The sequence below is a fragment of the Helianthus annuus genome, chromosome 8 (genome assembly GCF_002127325.2).
Source record: "Helianthus annuus cultivar XRQ/B chromosome 8, HanXRQr2.0-SUNRISE, whole genome shotgun sequence".
Classification (NCBI taxonomy): domain Eukaryota; kingdom Viridiplantae; phylum Streptophyta; class Magnoliopsida; order Asterales; family Asteraceae; genus Helianthus; species Helianthus annuus.
In genome coordinates this window covers 24,157,284-24,176,316 of record NC_035440.2, presented here as the reverse complement: position 1 = coordinate 24,176,316, position 19,033 = coordinate 24,157,284, and the positions used below count along the sequence as shown (strand labels likewise).

At 34.9% G+C, this 19,033-nt stretch overlaps 2 protein-coding genes across 2 annotated transcripts; both read right to left on the bottom strand.

Moving 5' to 3' along the window:
• Nucleotides 1-1,531: 1,531 nt before the first annotated feature.
• On the bottom strand, nt 1,532-7,282 carry LOC110869746 (monocopper oxidase-like protein SKU5). The gene is made up of 7 exons (XM_022118971.2): nt 7,138-7,282; nt 6,721-6,830; nt 4,938-5,208; nt 4,255-4,372; nt 3,819-4,179; nt 2,637-3,005; nt 1,532-2,016 (listed from the first exon to the last, which is right to left on the bottom strand). Exons 1-7 carry the CDS (start codon nt 7,279-7,281, stop codon nt 1,701-1,703), a joined length of 1,689 nt encoding a protein of 562 aa, XP_021974663.2. The 5' UTR covers nt 7,282; the 3' UTR covers nt 1,532-1,700.
• Nucleotides 7,283-8,953: 1,671 nt separating this feature from the next.
• On the bottom strand, nt 8,954-12,970 carry LOC110872425 (ras-related protein RABC2a). Its single transcript, XM_022121219.2, has 6 exons — nt 12,652-12,970; nt 10,731-10,799; nt 10,030-10,095; nt 9,834-9,955; nt 9,613-9,741; nt 8,954-9,394 (listed from the first exon to the last, which is right to left on the bottom strand). The coding sequence occupies exons 1-6, from the start codon at nt 12,857-12,859 to the stop codon at nt 9,284-9,286; spliced, it is 705 nt and encodes a 234-aa protein (XP_021976911.1). The 5' UTR covers nt 12,860-12,970; the 3' UTR covers nt 8,954-9,283.
• Between the last annotated feature and the right edge of the window lie 6,063 nt (nt 12,971-19,033).

The window sequence follows — 19,033 nt, the reverse complement described above, 5'->3', positions numbered from 1 at the left end:
ATTAATAAATTAATAAAACAATTAAGATACAGTGGTTTTTGTTGTCTCTAAGATAATTAAAGGTATTTAATGCATATTAATATATGAGTGTCTCATGTACAGTGTACAAGTCTTTCTTTTGATGCATTATAATGTACAAGTTAGTTAGATAGTTTTTTTAATGTATAAGTTATTAATGTACAAGTCCATTAAACACTTTTATAATTTTAAAGTTTTATGGTCGTTTTATTTATTTATGAAATAAATCATTGATTTCGAACCCAACTCCGTATTTTATAAGTTGTACAGAAGTACCTTACATAATCAATTTGTTCTTGCAATTAAGAAACAGGTCCTTGTGATTCTAAAGATAACAGCTAAAATGATTTTTGGGTACTCGATTATATATTGTTACTTAGATAAATTATAGAAATACTAAGTTAGATGACTCTTATTTTCGCATTTGTGTGTACATTTATTGAGATACAACAGTAGTTATACTTTTTATGTCACGTTATTATTTAATTGACGTGTACAAAGCTAATGGTAGTGCTACAATTTAAACCGAGTCGTCCAGTGGATCTTCCTGTAGGTTATAAAAACATTGCCTAAGTGTTATGTTTCCATCGCAACGCGTGAGTACTCTACTGGTAGATAGTAAAATGTAGCATGTGTAAAGACTAATTTTGAGAAAAGAACTTTCACCTTTAATAAATCTTGAGTGGGGGAACTTTTCTTTTTGTGTGGGGAAATTGTTGAGTGTGTAGGGTAGTCCTGGGAGAAAACAATGGAAACAAGAAAATCCAGCCCTTACTGGAACCACTAATCAATCTTTAGTTATCATGAAATTATCTTCAAGTCCAGAGAATTCATAGGTAACCAAACTTGTTAATCTAATCTTTGACTTTAGAGATTTAATAATTTTACCTCATGATATTGATTATAACCAATGCTTTCTAAGGTATATAAAATAGCCAAAAAGCATTATAAATGGCAGTGTCGTATCCAGAAATTTTTTATAATGGATTCCTTTTTATAAATTATCACTATTTTTTTTCAAATCATACAAAGTTTTCACTAATTCTCACTAGTTTTTTTACAAACTGACTCGATTCCTATGAACCACATAATGTGGCTAAATCTGCCACTGATAAATGGTGATATGAAGCTATTATAACCCATTAACTTCAAACAAGACGTTACATTCTAGAATTGGCGATTCGTGATTTTTGTGGGTTAATGTTCATAGTTTATGATTTTGGTGGGTTGATGTTCAAATTCAAATTTATGGGAAAAGAATGGGTAACTGAGATATTTATATACTTGGAAACATCACATAATGGTGTTAATAACTTTTAGGAATTCATTACATATGAATACAAAGTCAAAACTTTACTAGTGTGTACTTGACAATTGTAACATAATTTGACCTTTAATGAGATTTAACTAAAAATGGTTTTAAATGATCATCATATCGCTTTACGAAACGAGATTAAATTAAAAGAATTGGTTAATAGATCATGCACCCTTAATCTATAAAAAAAGTTGTAAGTTGCAAGTGTAACAAATAATCTATAAAAAAAGTTGTCATTTTAGTTATTAAAATGAAATAGTAGTGATTAAAAAAATACAAATGTTATCACTCGAACACATTATTGCTAGCGAAAAGACGTTCATGAACCACCACCACGACACGACGTTACACTATCATCCGCCACTCATCACCATCCCAGCTGAGGCTCTGGTGCACTACCTGGTGCTACCGGCTCACCAAACTCACCGCATAGAAGGATGTTTTCCGGTGGAGGATTTTCTTTAGCCGGGTTCGGATCATCATCATGAACCCGAATATACAATTCTTGCCCCAAATACCAACGTTTCAAATGTTGTGATCTCAAGTTCCACATTCCGGGATTGTCTAAAAAAACATACACCGCGGTCCACCCTCCAGGGTAGACTTGGACCGTGGACCGAACCACCGGATCATATAAATTGTACGAATCCCGTGATCCCGGTGTCCATTCTCCATCACCAAAACTGAAAAAAACAAAACAAAACAAAACAAAACAAACATCCGTAATAATTCTATACACAAAAAAGTTAAGAGGCGGAACAAGAATATTTTTGGCGAGGGGTTATTAAAATTAAAGTAGGTTGTAAACAAGCCAAGCCAACTCGTTTATCAAAGAAAAATTATGTTTTTACACATAAAATTATATTTTACACGTATTGATAGATAGATATATATAAACAAAAAAAAAAGATATTTTAACGTAAACATAATACAGAAAAGAATTTATTATATGAATAAATTTTGTTTTATAATTTTGGGTTATAATTTATATACACTAAAATTTTGGGCTTTAATTTAAACAAATTTTGGGTTTTAACTTAAACAACCAACGAGTCACCTAAACAAGTCTAACGAGCGAGCCAACAAGCCGAGCTTACCTTGGCTCAAGCTCAGCTTATTTACAATTTCAAGTGAGCTTCTTTCAAGTAAGCTACGGACCCTTAACTCATTTTTTTTTTTAAAACGTCATAATTTATGTACAAAAAAATAACAAATTTATGTGACAGGAGTCAACAGACCCCCTTGGTTCCGCCCCTGCAAACAACAGTTGATAAGCATTCTTGTAAAAAGTTTGATCGCATACCCGACAACATAAAATCCATAGCCATCCAAGTGCCAAGAATCCATTGAACTCAGGTCGTTTTGAAAGATGATCTCGTGCCACCCTTTATGAGTGGCATTCACAACTGAAACGCCATAGGCAGCTTCTTCATTGACGGAGTGGATAGGGAATTCACCTAGCCGGTAAACTCCAGACCCGTTGACATAATAATCAGCCAGTTTTAGTGGCGTATCCGGTGTTGAATATGATATGTTATTGACCGCGTAGCGGTATGAGCCTTGAATATTCGCTTGTAACCCGTGAAGGATGATAGTCTCGGTCAATGTCACATTGGACACGTTAAATGTTCCTTGTGGGTTAGGCCGTGCAGCACCTGTTGTCATATTCCATCTGTTCAACAACCCAAAACAATTAGTTCAAAAATTTTGCAACCTTTTTGGTTCTTTAAATAGGGGTGAGAAAAAAACCGATTAACTGAACCCAAACCCAAAATAACTGATAAAAACGAACCTAAATAACCGACCCAAACTAATGTCCAATCTTTGGTTTTGTTTACTTTTTAAACCAAAAATTACTGATCGGTTTTGGTTATATCCCATTCCAAAACCGAACTGAATTGCACCAAACCAAACTTGTTTGAATGTATGTTATTGGATTCTATAGCCAAAATTCATTATTTTGGGTCAAAAGTTTTAGGCCCGTAATAATCGGTTAACAAATACATTCGGCTAAAATTTTTGGGCCAAGTTCCGCATTTGGCCAATTTTTGGGCCCAAACATTAAGGCTAAATGTAAAATCCAAAACCAAACCATTAGAACATTCACATCTCTTCCCCCATTTTTATGTGTGTGGGTTCTCCATATTATAAAAAGTGGTCACGATAGGTTCTGAGTGTACAAGAGAGAAAAAGCTACTGTTCAACTATACATTTTTGGGGGACCCTATTCACCCCCATTATTTTTTTAATATTTTTTGAAAAGGGTAGTAAGTGGACGAGGGAGAAAAAAATAGTTATAAAGGTATAAATGTATTATTTAGTTGAAAAAAAAGAGAAAAAAAGGTAGTGATTTTTAGTGTAATTATAGAAATGTAGATAATGGAAGGAATGTATGAAACCCGATGGTTTCCTAAAACGGAAATTTGGTTTTGGTTTTGTTTGAGTCGAAAACCGACCCATACACACCTCTACTTTATTTATTTACCTGATTGATCTTGCTTGGTTTACTGAAAACTCAATGTCCCAAGGGTCAGGGCCAGTGGGGAGAGGACCGCTAACACGCGAACCCGATTCGGTGTAATGCAAGACGCCTTTAGCGACAAGCGGGCTATCATCTGTGGTGTTTAACATCTTAGGAGTTGCTACAATGTAGTAATCAGCATCATCTTGATCTGCAGTCACTAGAACCGAATATGACTGTCCGACATGCACGTCAAGCGAGTCTAGTGTGATCTGGTTTGTGTACGATCCTTCGGTCTCAACTACGACCATCTTGTGGTTCTGGATCCTGAAGTTGAAACTCAGTGTAGATCCGACATTTGATACTCTGAATCTATATGTTTTTCCTGAAGTTTTAAAGCATAGTTAGACAACTGATTGTAACATACAAGTGATGCACATTATTAGTGACAGTCAAAAACCTTTAGTGACACCCAGAGACTCGTAAGGTTTCGATGTCGAATACCCGTATGGAGCTTTGCCATTGATCAATATCATATCAGGAACCTCAGTTGAAGCTTCAAGCCTTGACCTAATGGCCTAAATTTAGTTCATGAACAACTTAAAATCAGATATGCATGCTATAGAAATCACATGACTTTCAGCGACAGAACAACCCGTCGGTGATACTGATTTCTCAGTGACGGTATTGCGTCAACCGACCCTATAGTTATTTTATTTTATATGTAACGTATATTACTGTTTTCTAACTGAACCCCAAGATATTTTAATCCCGACCCCGAAGACTTTGAATTACTAAAAAAAAAATCATCCTTTATGTGACCTAACCCAACTCTAACCGCATATTCAGACGCCAATTTGAGTGACATGACCACCAAAATAAGACCCTCGTGAAAGAAAATCCTAGGTTCATCACTATTAGCTAAAAAGGTTGAAATCATATTTTATCCGAAATCCTTTATCCTTGGGATCCGCCGCTAATTAGTCGTTGGTGATCACTGACGAATTATGCATTATATCTTGTCGGAAAATGCATTGATATTTACCGACAGATCACTGACGACTGTTTAAACTTATATCTTTTTTATTCTTTTTCTGGATTGTATTTGTTATATACATGATGACTCTAATAATAGTGTTGTACCTTATAATCCGTAAAAGACCAATCACCAATGAGAAGATCAAACTCGGCTTCGGGTTTAGCAAAGGGGACATTGATAACGATACGATTGTTGACCCGGATTGGGCCGAACCCGCCAGCAAGCTTTTGATAGTTGATAGAAGGGAAGTAAGTGAAAGTACCAATCTGGTCTTTTACTACAAATGCATAAGTCCAGTTGGTGCCAGGCTTAATTGCACAATTAGTCCCTGACACTCCATCTTGCCAGGAGTTAAGTCTCTGTTGAATACCATTCCTATAAACAAAACAAATATACTATTGGTTTCTTTCAACAAACTAAAGCATGCATATAAACTAAAAAACCAAACAGTTTTTGAATAATAATAATTATAATAAGTTATAAGTGACTAACATATAGGGTAAAGTTCTTATACAAATAATCTTAACATACTAAACATACAAATTGAAGGAAAACTCAAAAAGACAAGGTGGCATTTTTGTAATTATCAATAACTATCAAAGTTACTCTACAAATATACCTAAAAAAACCTAACCACTCCCCCCACCCCCAAAAAAAACCTAAACCCCCCCCCCCCCACCCCCCAAAAACCTAAAAAAAACCTACCCCCCCCCACCCCCCAAAAACCTAAAAAAACCTAACCCCCCCCCCCCCCCCAAAAAAACCTAAAAAAAAACCTAACCCCCCCCCCCACCCCCCACCCCCAAAAACCTAAAAAAAACCTAACCCCCCCCCCCCCAAGCTAAAATGCTAAAAACTAACCCCCCCAAAAAACCTAAAAAAATAAAAAAAACACACAAATTATTTTATTTTATTTTTTTAACATTTTTTATTAAAAAATCGCTACTTTTAGTAGCAGCCAAAAAAAAAAAATTTTTTTTTCTAACGAAATGTAGCGATTTTTTAATAAAAAATGTTAAAAAATTTGTGTTTTTTTAGGTATTTTTGGTTGTAACTTTGATTGTTGGTGATAATTACAAAAATGACACCTTGTCTTTTTGGGTTTTCCTTCAATTTGTATGTTTAGTATGTTAAGATTATTTGTATTTGATCTTTTGCCATAACATATAACATGGCAAAAGATCAAATACAAATAATCTTAACATACTAAACATACAAATTGAAGGAAAACCCAAAAAGACAAGGTGGCATTTTTGTAATTACCACCAACTATCAAAGTTACAACCAAAAATACCTAAAAAAACACAAATTTTTTTTTTAACATTTTTTTATTAAAAAATCGCTACATTTCGTTAGCAAAAAAAAAAAAAAAAAAATTTTTTTTTTTTTGCTGCTACTAAAAGTAGCGATTTTTTAATAAAAAATGTTAAAAAAATAAAATAAAATAATTTGTGTGTTTTTTTTTTTATTTTTTTAGATTTTTTTAGGTTTTTTGGGGGGTTTAGTTTTTAGCATTTTAGCTTGGGTGGGTGGGTGTGGGGGGGGGGGGGGGGTTAGGTTTTTTTTAGGTTTTTGGGGGTGGGGGGGGGTAGGTTTTTTTAGGTTTTTGGGGGTGGGGGGGGGGGTTAGGTTTTTTTAGGTTTTTGGGGGTGGGGGGTGGGGGTAGTTTTTTTTTAGGTTTTTGGGGGGTGGGGGGGGGGGTGGGGGGTTTAGGTTTTTTTTGGGGGTGGGGGGAGTGGTTAGGTTTTTTTAGGTATATTTGTAGAGTAACTTTGATAGTTATTGATAATTACAAAAATGCCACCTTGTCTTTTTGAGTTTTCCTTCAATTTGTATGTTTAGTATGTTAAGATTATTTGTACAAGAACTTTACCCCATATAACATACCACGTGAAAAGAAGGGGTTCGTCTAGATTGTTGAAAACGTTAACTCTAACAATGTCGTTGGTTGTTGAATTAATAAGCGGTCCTGGGAATTTGTCGTTAATGGTTATAACCTGTCGCAAACAAGAAAACACCGTCAATGTACTTCAAACTGATGTCAAGGAATGGGCATGTTCGGTTTGGTTATTGCTTAAAACCGAATAATAATCAAACACTTCGGGTTAAGGGCACGTCCATTTTAGAACCAATAATTACGCTGAGAAGTGAGAATTACGAGAACCGCAAAATAAAATTCAATCTTTGCTTAAAATGTAATACACAAGGCGATTATGTAACCGCCTATCCCATACTCTTTCTCTCTCCTAAAATAATTATGTGATACTAAATAAGTTTAGTTATTGAGACATGAAGTCTACATACCGGTTGTGCAGATGATGAAGGCCCGAATGCATTATTAACATCGACGTCCCACCGCAGATCAATGACTTCGGCATTTGTGGTAGCAAGTAAAACCACAAGAAAAGCTAGTGTGGACCATACGAAAGAAGCCATTGTGAATTGCATAGATTACAAAAGCTGCATATGGGGTCTATCTATGTAACAATGAGGTTGTATGCATGCCGGCACAAAGGTTCATTAAGGCATTAAGTTCACAAGACAAAACAACTTCGGTTTTGACAGTTTAGTTGATACCGCCATAAACATAGAGGATACAACTGTTTTTTGTCATTTCATACATGTCTAGATGCTAATAAGTTGATAACCATGATTGAAATAACAGTCTATTTAGCCATATGTTTTTGTGTCATGCAACTGACAGACACATCTACAGGATTATATGAAGATTTGACTTTTTCAAGCAAGACATTGTAAATCTTGACCTGTTTAACTCTTTTTCTACTAGATGGGAATTCTACAATATCTTGATGGATTTGTTACTAGGACCTAAAAATCCAGATGACAAATAAACCCGAACCTAACAGGTAAACCAGAAACACAAAACAGTCAGGACAGGGATTCGGGTATAAGTTTTTTCATACATGTATGGCATTAAGTGATACCCGACCTCATTACCGAAACATACCAGATTTTATTAATTTTAAAAGCATACCAGATTACTCGAACTATACACGTAAAGATATTAATTTTATTTGTCCTAGGGTGAAGTCCTTGTCATTAGGGCTGTAAACGAACCGAACAAACACGAACAAGGCCCTTGTTCGTGTTCGTTCGTTAAGGAAATAAATGTGTTCACGAACAGTTCATGAACACTTACCGAACGGGATTTTATGTTCGTGTTCGTTCATTAAGGAAATGAGCGTGCTCGCGAACGGTTCACTAACACAGACGAACACAAATAAATTTGGCGAACGTGACGAAGGATAAAGATTAATGGCCCAGAGAGTATCACTCGAACTTGAATCCCTTATTGTGGAACGGAGGTCGATCGTATTCGCCGATGTAAATAATGAGAAATGAAAGGGAAATGATGCATAAACAAGGTGAATCTGGGTTTCCAAGTTTAATTGTTAGGGTAATAAAATAAAAAAGTTTAATAATATAAAAAGTACAAATAAAATATAAGAAACTACAAAGATCATCAATTAAAACACAAACATACGAACATAAACGAACGCAAATCAACGAATGTTCACGAACACCTTACCGGTTCACGAACACAATCGAACGAACGAGACCTCTGTTCATGTTCGTTCATTTAACTAATCAAACGAAATTTCTTGTTCATGTTCAAGAACATAAACGAACTTCCCGCTGAACGGTTCACGAACTGTTCGCTGAACATTCGGTTCGTTTACAGCCCTACTTGTCATCCCTACCTAAAAGTTGGTCTAATTTTTCAAAAGAAAAAGATTACTTTTATTTTGATAAAAACATAATTTGACTTGAGAAGTATGAACAGAATTAACTTCTTTCAAGAGATTATAATACATAAGATGTTTACTTTGACAGTTTGACTTAGTAGTCAAACTAACAAATTTCAACTTCAAGATCAGGATGGATTCTTTAGCATTTAATCAAGATGTGAATAGCAATATTACTCAAAAAGAAATACCAGAACTTGGAATTTCAATATTTTGTTAATTGATACAAAAAGTTTATATTGTATTTTCATTATAAAGGTTGGAAGTTTGACCCCAAATTGTCAACCTTTATATTGTCTTAACACAACAGCTACTAGCACATTTGCTGGATTTATGAGCATGCAAATCAGATATACTTCAAAAACATCGTATAACAAAAAAAAAACACGATGATAATGCATAACTATTTACTGCCACCCCGTAACAGGGCTTCCATTCGGACATCTTAAACCGAAACCGGTCAAAACTCCAAGGGGGACTCTAACGAGACCATACCGCAACAAAAGATTCAACAAATAAACAAAATACGCCTATGCAATTTAAGCTACAAAGCAGTATATGATAAGCTCCACTTCTTTTCAAGCCCGATAACATGGATAACGCCGTTGACCATGGAGAATGCAGCAACAGGTTTGACCATCCCAGGTCAAAACCATCAGAAAAAAGAATCGTAAAAGATACGATTAAGAGCAACAGTTGTCACTTCTTTTCTTCAGGGAAAGTTGCTTCTCCTTCAAGATTTGTCTCTTCACTACTACCGATCCTTGCTCCAGTAGACCCGGTTTATCCAGTATCTGCACAATTTCAATATTTTTTACGGTTAGATACAACAGTTACTATAAGCTTTTTGGTGACAATCTTATCTTTTCAACAAAATGATTTAAAGAGTTTTATGCAATAAAAATACACTTTGTGCGACTTTCAACATGTTTGACCCGTTTGACCAGTTTCCCTTTTAGCTGACTAATTTTATTTAACCCGACCCATAAAAAAATACAACATAAATGTGTACCTTTAGGGAAAGATCTTTAAAACATTGTTGTACATTTGCTCTAGTTCTAGCACTACATTCATAAAATAAACAACCATGTTCTTTTGCAAGCGCCATTCCCTCTTCAACCGTTACAGCCCTCTCAACGTCCTGAAATTCGTCATCATAGTTGCGTCAGGGATTAATCGTTCCATTACAGATGATAACCGAAAACACGTGACTGTTTTAGTTCATAAACTTACCCTATCGACCTTGTTTCCGACTAGAATCTTGACACAATCAGGGTTCGTGGAGTAGAGATCAACTTCCCGTGCCCATATTTCTGATAAGTTTGTAAATGTTTCTCTTCGGGTAACGTCATAAACTGAACATAAAAAATGTAACGAACATGAAGATTGTAGCTAATCATCGTGTAATGACGTCAATTTATTAGCATACCGAGAATGATTCCATGTGCACCGCGGTAGTATGAGCTTGTTAGTGTCCCAAACCTTTCCTGTCCAGCTGCACCATAAAACGCATTTCAAAAACGGTATTCGTTTTCCACCCATGAACGGTTGTTATTAGTCTAAAACCAATGGCGGACCTAGCCCATTAATTTAGGGGTATCCCAAACATGATTTTTTTACCGAGCAATCATACAATAATAAAAAAAGAAATTTATTTTGGGGCTTGGGCTATGTTTATCAATTGGGCGTCTTTCAATTATATTATATTATACTTAATTTGTGCTTAATTATTATTATACAAGTTTGATTTTGTAGAAAAAGTATATCGTACATTACGGCTTAACGTACTTCACGTACAACAACGTGCATGATTTGTCCTATAACATGCGTGATTAATGTTTTCAATATGCGTGATTATTGTGTTTCAACAAGCGTGATTTTGGATTTTTGAGTTATAACTTGCGTGATTTTAAAATGAACGTGCGTAATTACCTGTCGTACGTGATGTACGGTTTGTGCTTATAATAAATTAAAGTATCTTATTTTCAGGGGTATCCCCGTATTTGTTCAAGGGTATCTTTTATATAAAACCGAAAAAAAATTACACTACGAAAACGGGGTTGAGTCGTAGCCTGTGATACCCCTCATTCTATTATAAGTCCGCCACTGTCTAAAACGCTCTATAGTTACCTGTATCCCATATGGTTAGTTTGAGTCGTTTTCCTTCAACCGCAAGCATCTTCATCTTGAAATCAACACCTGAAAATCGATAAAATGATTTCTCGGTTACTTAACTTACAAATCTATGTTTGTTGGGACATTATCAAACATCATGTGAGCATGCCTAACATTATAACAACTAATTCATGAATCATGACTCATCATATCAATAAACATGAAAATACTGAATGGGAACATATAAGCATACATCATGAGCTTTTGTCTGAAACATGTATAGCAGATGATGAAAATGTTAATTTAGGGGACCCTTATTTTGTAGTCTAGTGTCATATCATATAATAAAACCAAATCTTGGTACTCTCCTATCACATGCAAAGAATGGTATTTTATTTGAAGAACAAAAAGTTTGGAAGCTTAAGTGAATCAAGTCACATGACTAAAGGTTACATAAATGATAAGACATTTAAGAACAATTTTCATTTTATCCACTGAATAATTCAAGAAGGAGACAAAGAAATAATTTTGTAGTTTTTTAGGGTGACAATGAATAAAAGATGAAGAACAAAATAAAAATTCATGGATTTGGGAACATGGGTTGTCAGTAAATTTCCCAAAAGACTCATGAATCTAATAAAAACAATCATAACAAGAAACAAAAAAAGAAGATCAATGAATCAAGAAGAAATATCAAGAAAATACAGTTGTAGAAGGGTAACTCCAAAAATAATAACATATAATAATGAGTGTCTAGGGTGGAAAAAGTCCCAATAAAATAATTAAAAAAAATACTATTTGGTAAATAATTTCTTATCGATCTCCGGTGTACACGTTCAATACATAACCAACTTTAAGTACATGACCATAGGAGTCGCAATAAGCACTTGTATGCAGTGATGATTAGATCAACAAGAGAGAAAAGGATGGTTACATATAGCTAAAGCAACATATATGATAAATATAAATGTTTATACGCAGTGGCGAAGCTTGAAAATTTTTAGCGGCGGACAGCCCCCTCACCGGACCAAAAAAAAAATACTATATAAGTAATTTTTTTCTTATAAAACCTGGGGGTCGAAAATGTACATACCTAAAAAATTCTATACGAAACATACATACATAACACTACTGAGCGAAAAGTTCGGGGGTCGGGCGAATTTCCAAGAAGATCAAATTACATAAGTGTGTGAAAAACAAAGCATACATGATTATGAACAACAAACAAAAAATAAATAAAACTAATCTCCTTTATTTGAAACAAGATGATACTATATTATTTACTCCCTAAAATTACAAAACTTCATACAAATATCTAAAAAAAAAAACCAATATATATATTGAATACAAATCCAAGAAACCCCTATAACTCAGTAAAAACAACACACACATACAGAAAATGGTGGTATTTGAAACCTAAATCTTATACATCAACCAAATAATCAAAGCTAAAAGAATCACCATTAATCTTATACACTGCTTAATTTTACGATTAAATTACTATAATATAATTATGTGAATTTCCAGTAAAATCAAATTATATAAGTGTGTGAAAAACAGAGCATATATGACTTTGAACAACAAATCCAGAAAAGTTACTCTCCTTTGTATGAAAAAAGATGATATTATACTATTTACTCCCTAAAATTACAAAACTTTATATAAATAAGTGTTTGAAAAACAGAGCATATATGATTATCAGATTATGAACAACAAATCAAGAAAAATCACTCTCCTTTGTTTGAAACAAGATGATACTATACCATACACTCCCTAAAATCACATAACTTTATACAAATATCTAAAAATAAAACCCATATCAATTACTTAATAAAAAAATCCAAAAAAAACCCTATAACTCGGTAAAAACAATATATATACACACACACATACAGATATAGATACAGAAAAATGAAAAAAAAAAATGAATCTTTACCAATTGTAGGAGAAATATCTTGAAGAGGGTCTTCAGAAGAGGAGATAAAACTAAGAAGAAGACTACTTTTACCAACACCTGAATCTCCAATAACGAGAATCTTGAAAGAGTAATCATAACTGGTGGGACTGATCTGTGATCTTTTCCAACCGCCTTTGATTTCTCCGTTGATATATGGTGTTGCTGATGGAGAAGAAGATGAACCCATCAAAAATATTTGAATTTTGTGATGCTTTGTTTCTCTCTCTTGCTGTCCGTCTGTCTCTCTCTCTCTCTCTCTCTCTAGAGTATAAAATAGAGATGGTTTGGATGGGTGAGACAAATGGAGGAAACTGTTAGGGTCTTGGCGGGTGAACATTTTCATTTTCAATTTCATTTTCGGTTTGGGGATAATTGGTAGTTGGTCCTTCAAGTATTGGATGGTTTGTTTCTAGTCCTTTGCTTATTGTCACTTGTTTAAATTTTCACATTAGTTCAAGATTAATTGTAGGATTAGACAAGTTTATACTTCTCTAAAAATTCGGTGTCATCCAATAGGTCACCCAATGTGATCCGCCCATATTGTATGGGTGACTAGCGACGATCGAGTAGTTGATCTTGACCATAGCGGTCGGTGTCATGGTGGTTGACACGTCTTTCGATAAAAAAAGTTATGCTTTTAAAATCTATTATACGATGCGTAAAGTAAATTTTTAGTCGCACATTTTTTTTCTTAATGTAGGAAGACTCTTGATACATTTAGTAGGTATAGAGAACACGGTGTATTATAATTTTTTTGTTAGTTAGTTGTAATGTATTTTTAAGTTGACGGAAATTACTTATTCCTAGCATTACTAAAGACCATGCTGATAGAAGGTATAGAGAACACGGTATATTATAAGTTTTTTGTTAGTTAGCTATAATGTATTTTTAAGTTGACGAAAATTACTTATTCCTAGCATTACTAAAGACCATGCTGATACTCTTCGAATGTTGCACTTATGATATGTCTTGGTCTATAAGACTGTATAGTGTGGGAAGACATGAAGAGGGGGCATTAGGCGTTATGTAGCTGCTACGTTAGCAAGGGGGCGTGATAAAAAAAAAAAAAAAAAACACGAGGTGTGTTAGGCGTGGAAAGGGCCCCACCTTTTGTTTAAAAAAAACTCACCAATCATAAACCTCATAAAACAAACCATCAATGAGCTTGCATCACATCACCAACAAACCTGCACTCCACACCGGTGGAGATCCTCAAGCCCCACCCACAACGCCCCCTCCATGCTATACGCAGGGTGGTGTGCCCGACGTAGGGGGGCTTCCACGCCATATTTTTACGCCCGTACCGTGTGGTCTAAATATCAAATTTACATTGGGAAATGAGTCATTTTCAATTCAAAATTTCAAAGATACAACAAAAGTTTCATTAGACATTCATATAAAAACACATTTTATGAAATAAGTGTTACATGATCAATGTATACTCGTACAAGTCAAAACAACTATGGCCATTATGTTATGATTAACTAAAAACACGTGTAAACTGAAGGATGAAGATGATATATCAATATAATCAAAATATCATATCATACGAATAAGTGTTTGACCATATTTAAACACTATTGAACAATAATTTTTTTTATTGAACAATAAATAATTATAACATTTCAAAACAATTATTATTATCATTAGAATAAAATGGAAATCAACAATGCACGTGTTAATTAGGTAAATTAGTTATATAAACTGTAATCTTATGATACGATAGAATAGCTTAAGTCCGATCCATACATAAAGTTGATTAAAAATATACAACGTATAAAACAATATTATGTAGCCTTTTAATATACAATGGAGTATAATATTATATAATTTTAACTTTAAAGATTTTATAGTGGTACTTTAATGTCTAGATCATCTAATTAAAGAAAATTAAGATTCATGTAAGATCATGTGAAGTTGCCTTATACGAAAACAACACATAGGAAGATGATGATATTTTCATTTTCATAGCAGTTTAAACATCAACTTCACTACAGTAAAATGTCAATACTCATTTTTCATAAACCTACTTCCTAACGATAAAATCAAGTTTATATGTAAATAATAAGAATAGTTGACTTGTTGAGTTTTATCGTTTTTCTAAAATTCAAAGAAATAAAAATAATAATTTATTGATTTTGAGTTCATCGATTGTAAGATCATTTACTTAATCTCAATAAGACAATGTGATACAAACATAAAGAACGAAAAGTGTAATTTAGCCTAACTGATAAGTAAGCAAAGGATAAAGTACATGAATGGTCTAAATGTGATGTTCATATTAGGCTACACGGTATCCCCCACCCGTCTTGCTCCGGCGACGGCGTCTACACCAACCCCCCCCCCCCCGTCCTCCCCGTCCGAATATGGACATTTGCGACGGACCAAAACATGTGGGCCCCCTCTTTCTTCTCGGCGCCGCTCCGTCACCCCATCCCGCCACCCCCGTCTTCTTTCTTCCCTCCGTCACCATACCGTTCAGCCTTATAGATTTGATATTAACTTTTGAACTTTTAGAACTGTCTAACCTTTTACCACATTGTATTGTGTTTGAACTATGGCATGGATATTTGTTTATGTTTTTTTCTTAAATCACTTTACGTGTGTTGTACATGTGGGTAAAAGAATCATTTTATGTTGCTTTTTTTATCTCCTTTTAAATATGTTGAACTATGATATCTCTTTCATTTGCTCAAACATATTTTTCTTATTACTTATTTTTTATGCAACAAGGACAAGATGCTTTTGTAAAAGACAAGCTACAGTTCAAAAATGATGGACCGATTATGTCTTTTACTCTTCATCTTCCGTTTAAGTGGTAAGTACATAATATTTCATTGCTCGAAACTTTTTCTATTATTTCCACATTTGATTTTGATCAAAAATCATTTTTTCAAAACTTTTTTTTTTTGAACGGCAAACATAATAAACGCCGGGTACTTCGTACGCGGCACCCAATGGCTAAAAGATTATCCGCGGCGGCCTCTATTCTCACTCGCACGAAGCCCCTAGCCCACCAAGCCACCAATTTCGGGGAAAACCCGACCCTACACCCGTCCGAAGGCACGACGGTGCAGGACCGGTAAAACCCGGTCAGGACCAGGAATCGAACCGGTGACTTTTCGGCCAGCGGTCTTCGATCACTTCCCATGACCGCTGAGCTATAAGCCCGGGTTTGTTTACCGTTCTCTAACCTTCGATTTTCGATTGAGTGAATCTACCAACGTATGTACATGTTGGTGGATAAACTTAAGGATATTAGATTTAAATACCCTCATTTTTCAACAATTGATTGATATTACTTTCAACTTTCGATTTGTACGATATAACTTTCAACTTATTTTCATCTGGCACTCCTAAACTAACTGAACCCTAACCTGGTTAGTTTTTTTGCTGATGTGGCACTTTGTTTGGTGACGTGCCAGCTGACGTGACATTTTTTGCTGACATGGCACCTGACGTGACAATTTTGATGACATGACGGCTAATGTGGCAGCCGACATGGCTTTTTTTGATGATGTGACAGCTGATGTGGCAGCTCACATCACATTTTATTATGACGTGGCATCGGACATCATCTAACTGGGTTATGATTCAGTTAGTTTGGGAATGTCATATGAAAATAAGTTGAAAGTTGAGAGTTGTATCGTACAAATCGAAAGTTAGAAGTGATATAGATCAATTAGCGAAAATTTGAGTTATTTAAATCCAATATCTCATAAACTTATTTATGTTCATGTAATGGAGGTGTCAAAAACCAATGTTAGAAGGTAAACAACCAACGTTTTTAGTTTGGTAACAGCAAACCAACATAAAAAATCAAGTGGTTACATCAAATCCTTCTTACCCTTTGCTTGTCCTTGAATTGAAACATCACTTCCTGCACTTGCACTGGGAATATTCAACTATTTGTCATTTTCTTCGAACTTTTCGACTTTTGGCAATGTCTTCTGAATCAGTCTCATCCCACCTTTTTTTCTTTGGCCTCCTTGCTTGTATATGATGTAATGGTTGAATAGGGTTGCAGGATAATAAGACTTGGATCACATGTTTTTTTGTCATTTATATAGGACCAACATTTTATGTTAATTAGTACAACTACTTTGGCCACATGTTTTTGTCATCTAAATCATTTTTGTCTAGCCAATGGCTAGTGGAGGACCTAGAAATTTTTTGCTGAGGGTGCGAATGAGATGTTTAACCATATTTTCAAATGGTGCGATCATATTTTTTCTTAAAATATACACTAATTTTTTTTTTCAAGGGGTGCGGCCGCCCACCCTGGCCAAAGGCTAGGTCCGCCCATGCCAATGGCAATGATGCACCCAAGTTTTTGGTACGCGAAGTTCATGTCTATTTAATGCCATGTTCTGTTTTGCAGCACAACATTTTTACAAAGTAAACATGTTAGCTCTTTTCACATGTTGTGTAGCTTATGTTTTTGCCTTAAAATCTTTCCTTTTCAAAATACCTAACCAGCACCTCCTCTACAAATCATGTTAAATTGATTTAGTTGTAATTTGATGATTTAATTCATAACTATACGAATTGACTTACAAAATACAAATCATATTTAATATTTCTTTATTAAGGACATATGTGTTATGTTTTATATATTTTCACCTTGAGCTGGGGTCTCACTGAAGGCAGTCTCTCAATTCATACAGGGTAAAGGTAAGGTTGTCTACATCTACCCTTCTCAAATCCTATCTTAGTTTTACTATTGGTGAGATTTACTGAGTATGATGATGATGATTTATATGTTTTCACCTTTTTTTTTTCATTTGTCCACATCCATAACGGCATAACCCAATGAAATTGAAGCTTTTTTACCTTTTACCTTGTCCATTAAACGGGAGGGCATAAATAGAAGGCACTAAGCATCATGTGACAGCCACATCAGCAAGTGGAGACGCGTGAAATGATGTTTTTATATAAAAAAAAAAATAAGTGTTAATCAAAACCAACCTAAAATCCATCAACTAATAAAAAACCTTCACCTCACCACAACTATTGCCCCCCCCCCCCCCCCAACAGTGGAGATCTCTCCGCCCCTGCCACTACGCCACCTCCACACGGTGGTGTTCCTGACGTGGAGGTTTTGCCATATTACCACAACGCCCACCACTCCACGTGGTTATTTTTAGGTTTAAAATCACATTCTATTAGTACCTAAGTATATTATTTTGTAAAAACCACAGGGATAACTATGTTGTTAATACCCTAGAAGTTAATACCTTCAAACGTTACAAAATGAAAAGTTAATACCCTAGAAGTTGATTTTAAACTATTGGTACCTAAGTATGTTACTTTGTGTAAACCACAGGGACTAACTATGTAATTAACTCTTTTTTAAATTACAAACAAATTCATAATCACAAACCATCATGCAACCATTCGTATCATTTGTATTATTTATTTGTGTAAACTTATTGTAAATAAAAAATATAAAAATTACCAAAAGAAAAAATCATAAAAGTTGAAGAAAAGAAAGCATGTAACCAATACTTAAAGGACAAAGTTGCAAATTCCACCTTATATATATGTTTCTATACTAATCAAAGCGATAGAGAAAGGGGTTTGGTGTGTAGTAGATAACACATGGCTTCATTTCATTGCTAACGTTGTCACGTGTCAACACATGCGCCGGCATGGGTCCACTCCGGTGACACTCACCCGTTTCGACTGCATTTACGTGTCCGTATCCGATGTTTCCGTTACCCGAACGGCAACCTGCGGAAAATCCCATACGACGGCAGAATGCAATACAAAATAGAAAAAAAAAATCTTCTTTTGGTCAAATGATATTATGCCAATGACGTACCCACTAAGATTTATCTAGCTGTGTTATTGGTTGAAATTGTTGTGTAGAATTGAAAGTTACTTACAGGTGTTTGACGATATTTATACAAGAAATGAGATCACTTTGCTTTCATGTCCTAAACATACGAGTTGCATGTCACGATTCAAGTGGCGCAACACACAATGCACAAACGAATTAAACACGCAGAAACAAAAACTAAGGGGCGTCTGGTTCACGTTTTGGAATTGGAATCGGAATTTGTTTAAAAATTAGAATTTGAAGGAATTGGATTTGGAATTTAAACATTTCAATTGGAATTGGAATATTAATTCCATTTTTGTTGTGTTTGGTTGTCAAATGAATTGGAATTCATCATCCCGGCACCCACAACCCCCAGTTTGGGTCGAAACGGTATGGGTGGAAACGATTCGCATCGAAACGGTTCGGGTCAAAACGGTTCGGGTCGAAAGGAGTTGCGTCGAAACGGTTCGGGTAAAAACGGTACGGGTCGTAACGGTTCGGGTCGAAACGGTATGGGTCAAAACGGTTCGCGTCTAA

Coding starts and splice junctions, on each gene's coding strand:
- LOC110869746 (XM_022118971.2), bottom strand. CDS start 7,281: ATGCAATTCACAATGGCTTCTTTCGTATGGTCCACACTAGCTTTTCTT. Junction 3,006..3,818: donor AACCAAGCAAGATCAATCAG/GTAAATAAATAA, acceptor GTTGTTGAACAG/ATGGAATATGACAACAGGTG. Junction 2,017..2,636: donor TATGGATTTTATGTTGTCGG/GTATGCGATCAA, acceptor TGTTTTTTTCAG/TTTTGGTGATGGAGAATGGA.
- LOC110872425 (XM_022121219.2), bottom strand. CDS start 12,859: ATGGGTTCATCTTCTTCTCCATCAGCAACACCATATATCAACGGAGAA. Junction 9,742..9,833: donor TCGGAAACAAGGTCGATAGG/GTAAGTTTATGA, acceptor GACGAATTTCAG/GACGTTGAGAGGGCTGTAAC. Junction 9,395..9,612: donor TTAAAGATCTTTCCCTAAAG/GTACACATTTAT, acceptor GAAATTGTGCAG/ATACTGGATAAACCGGGTCT.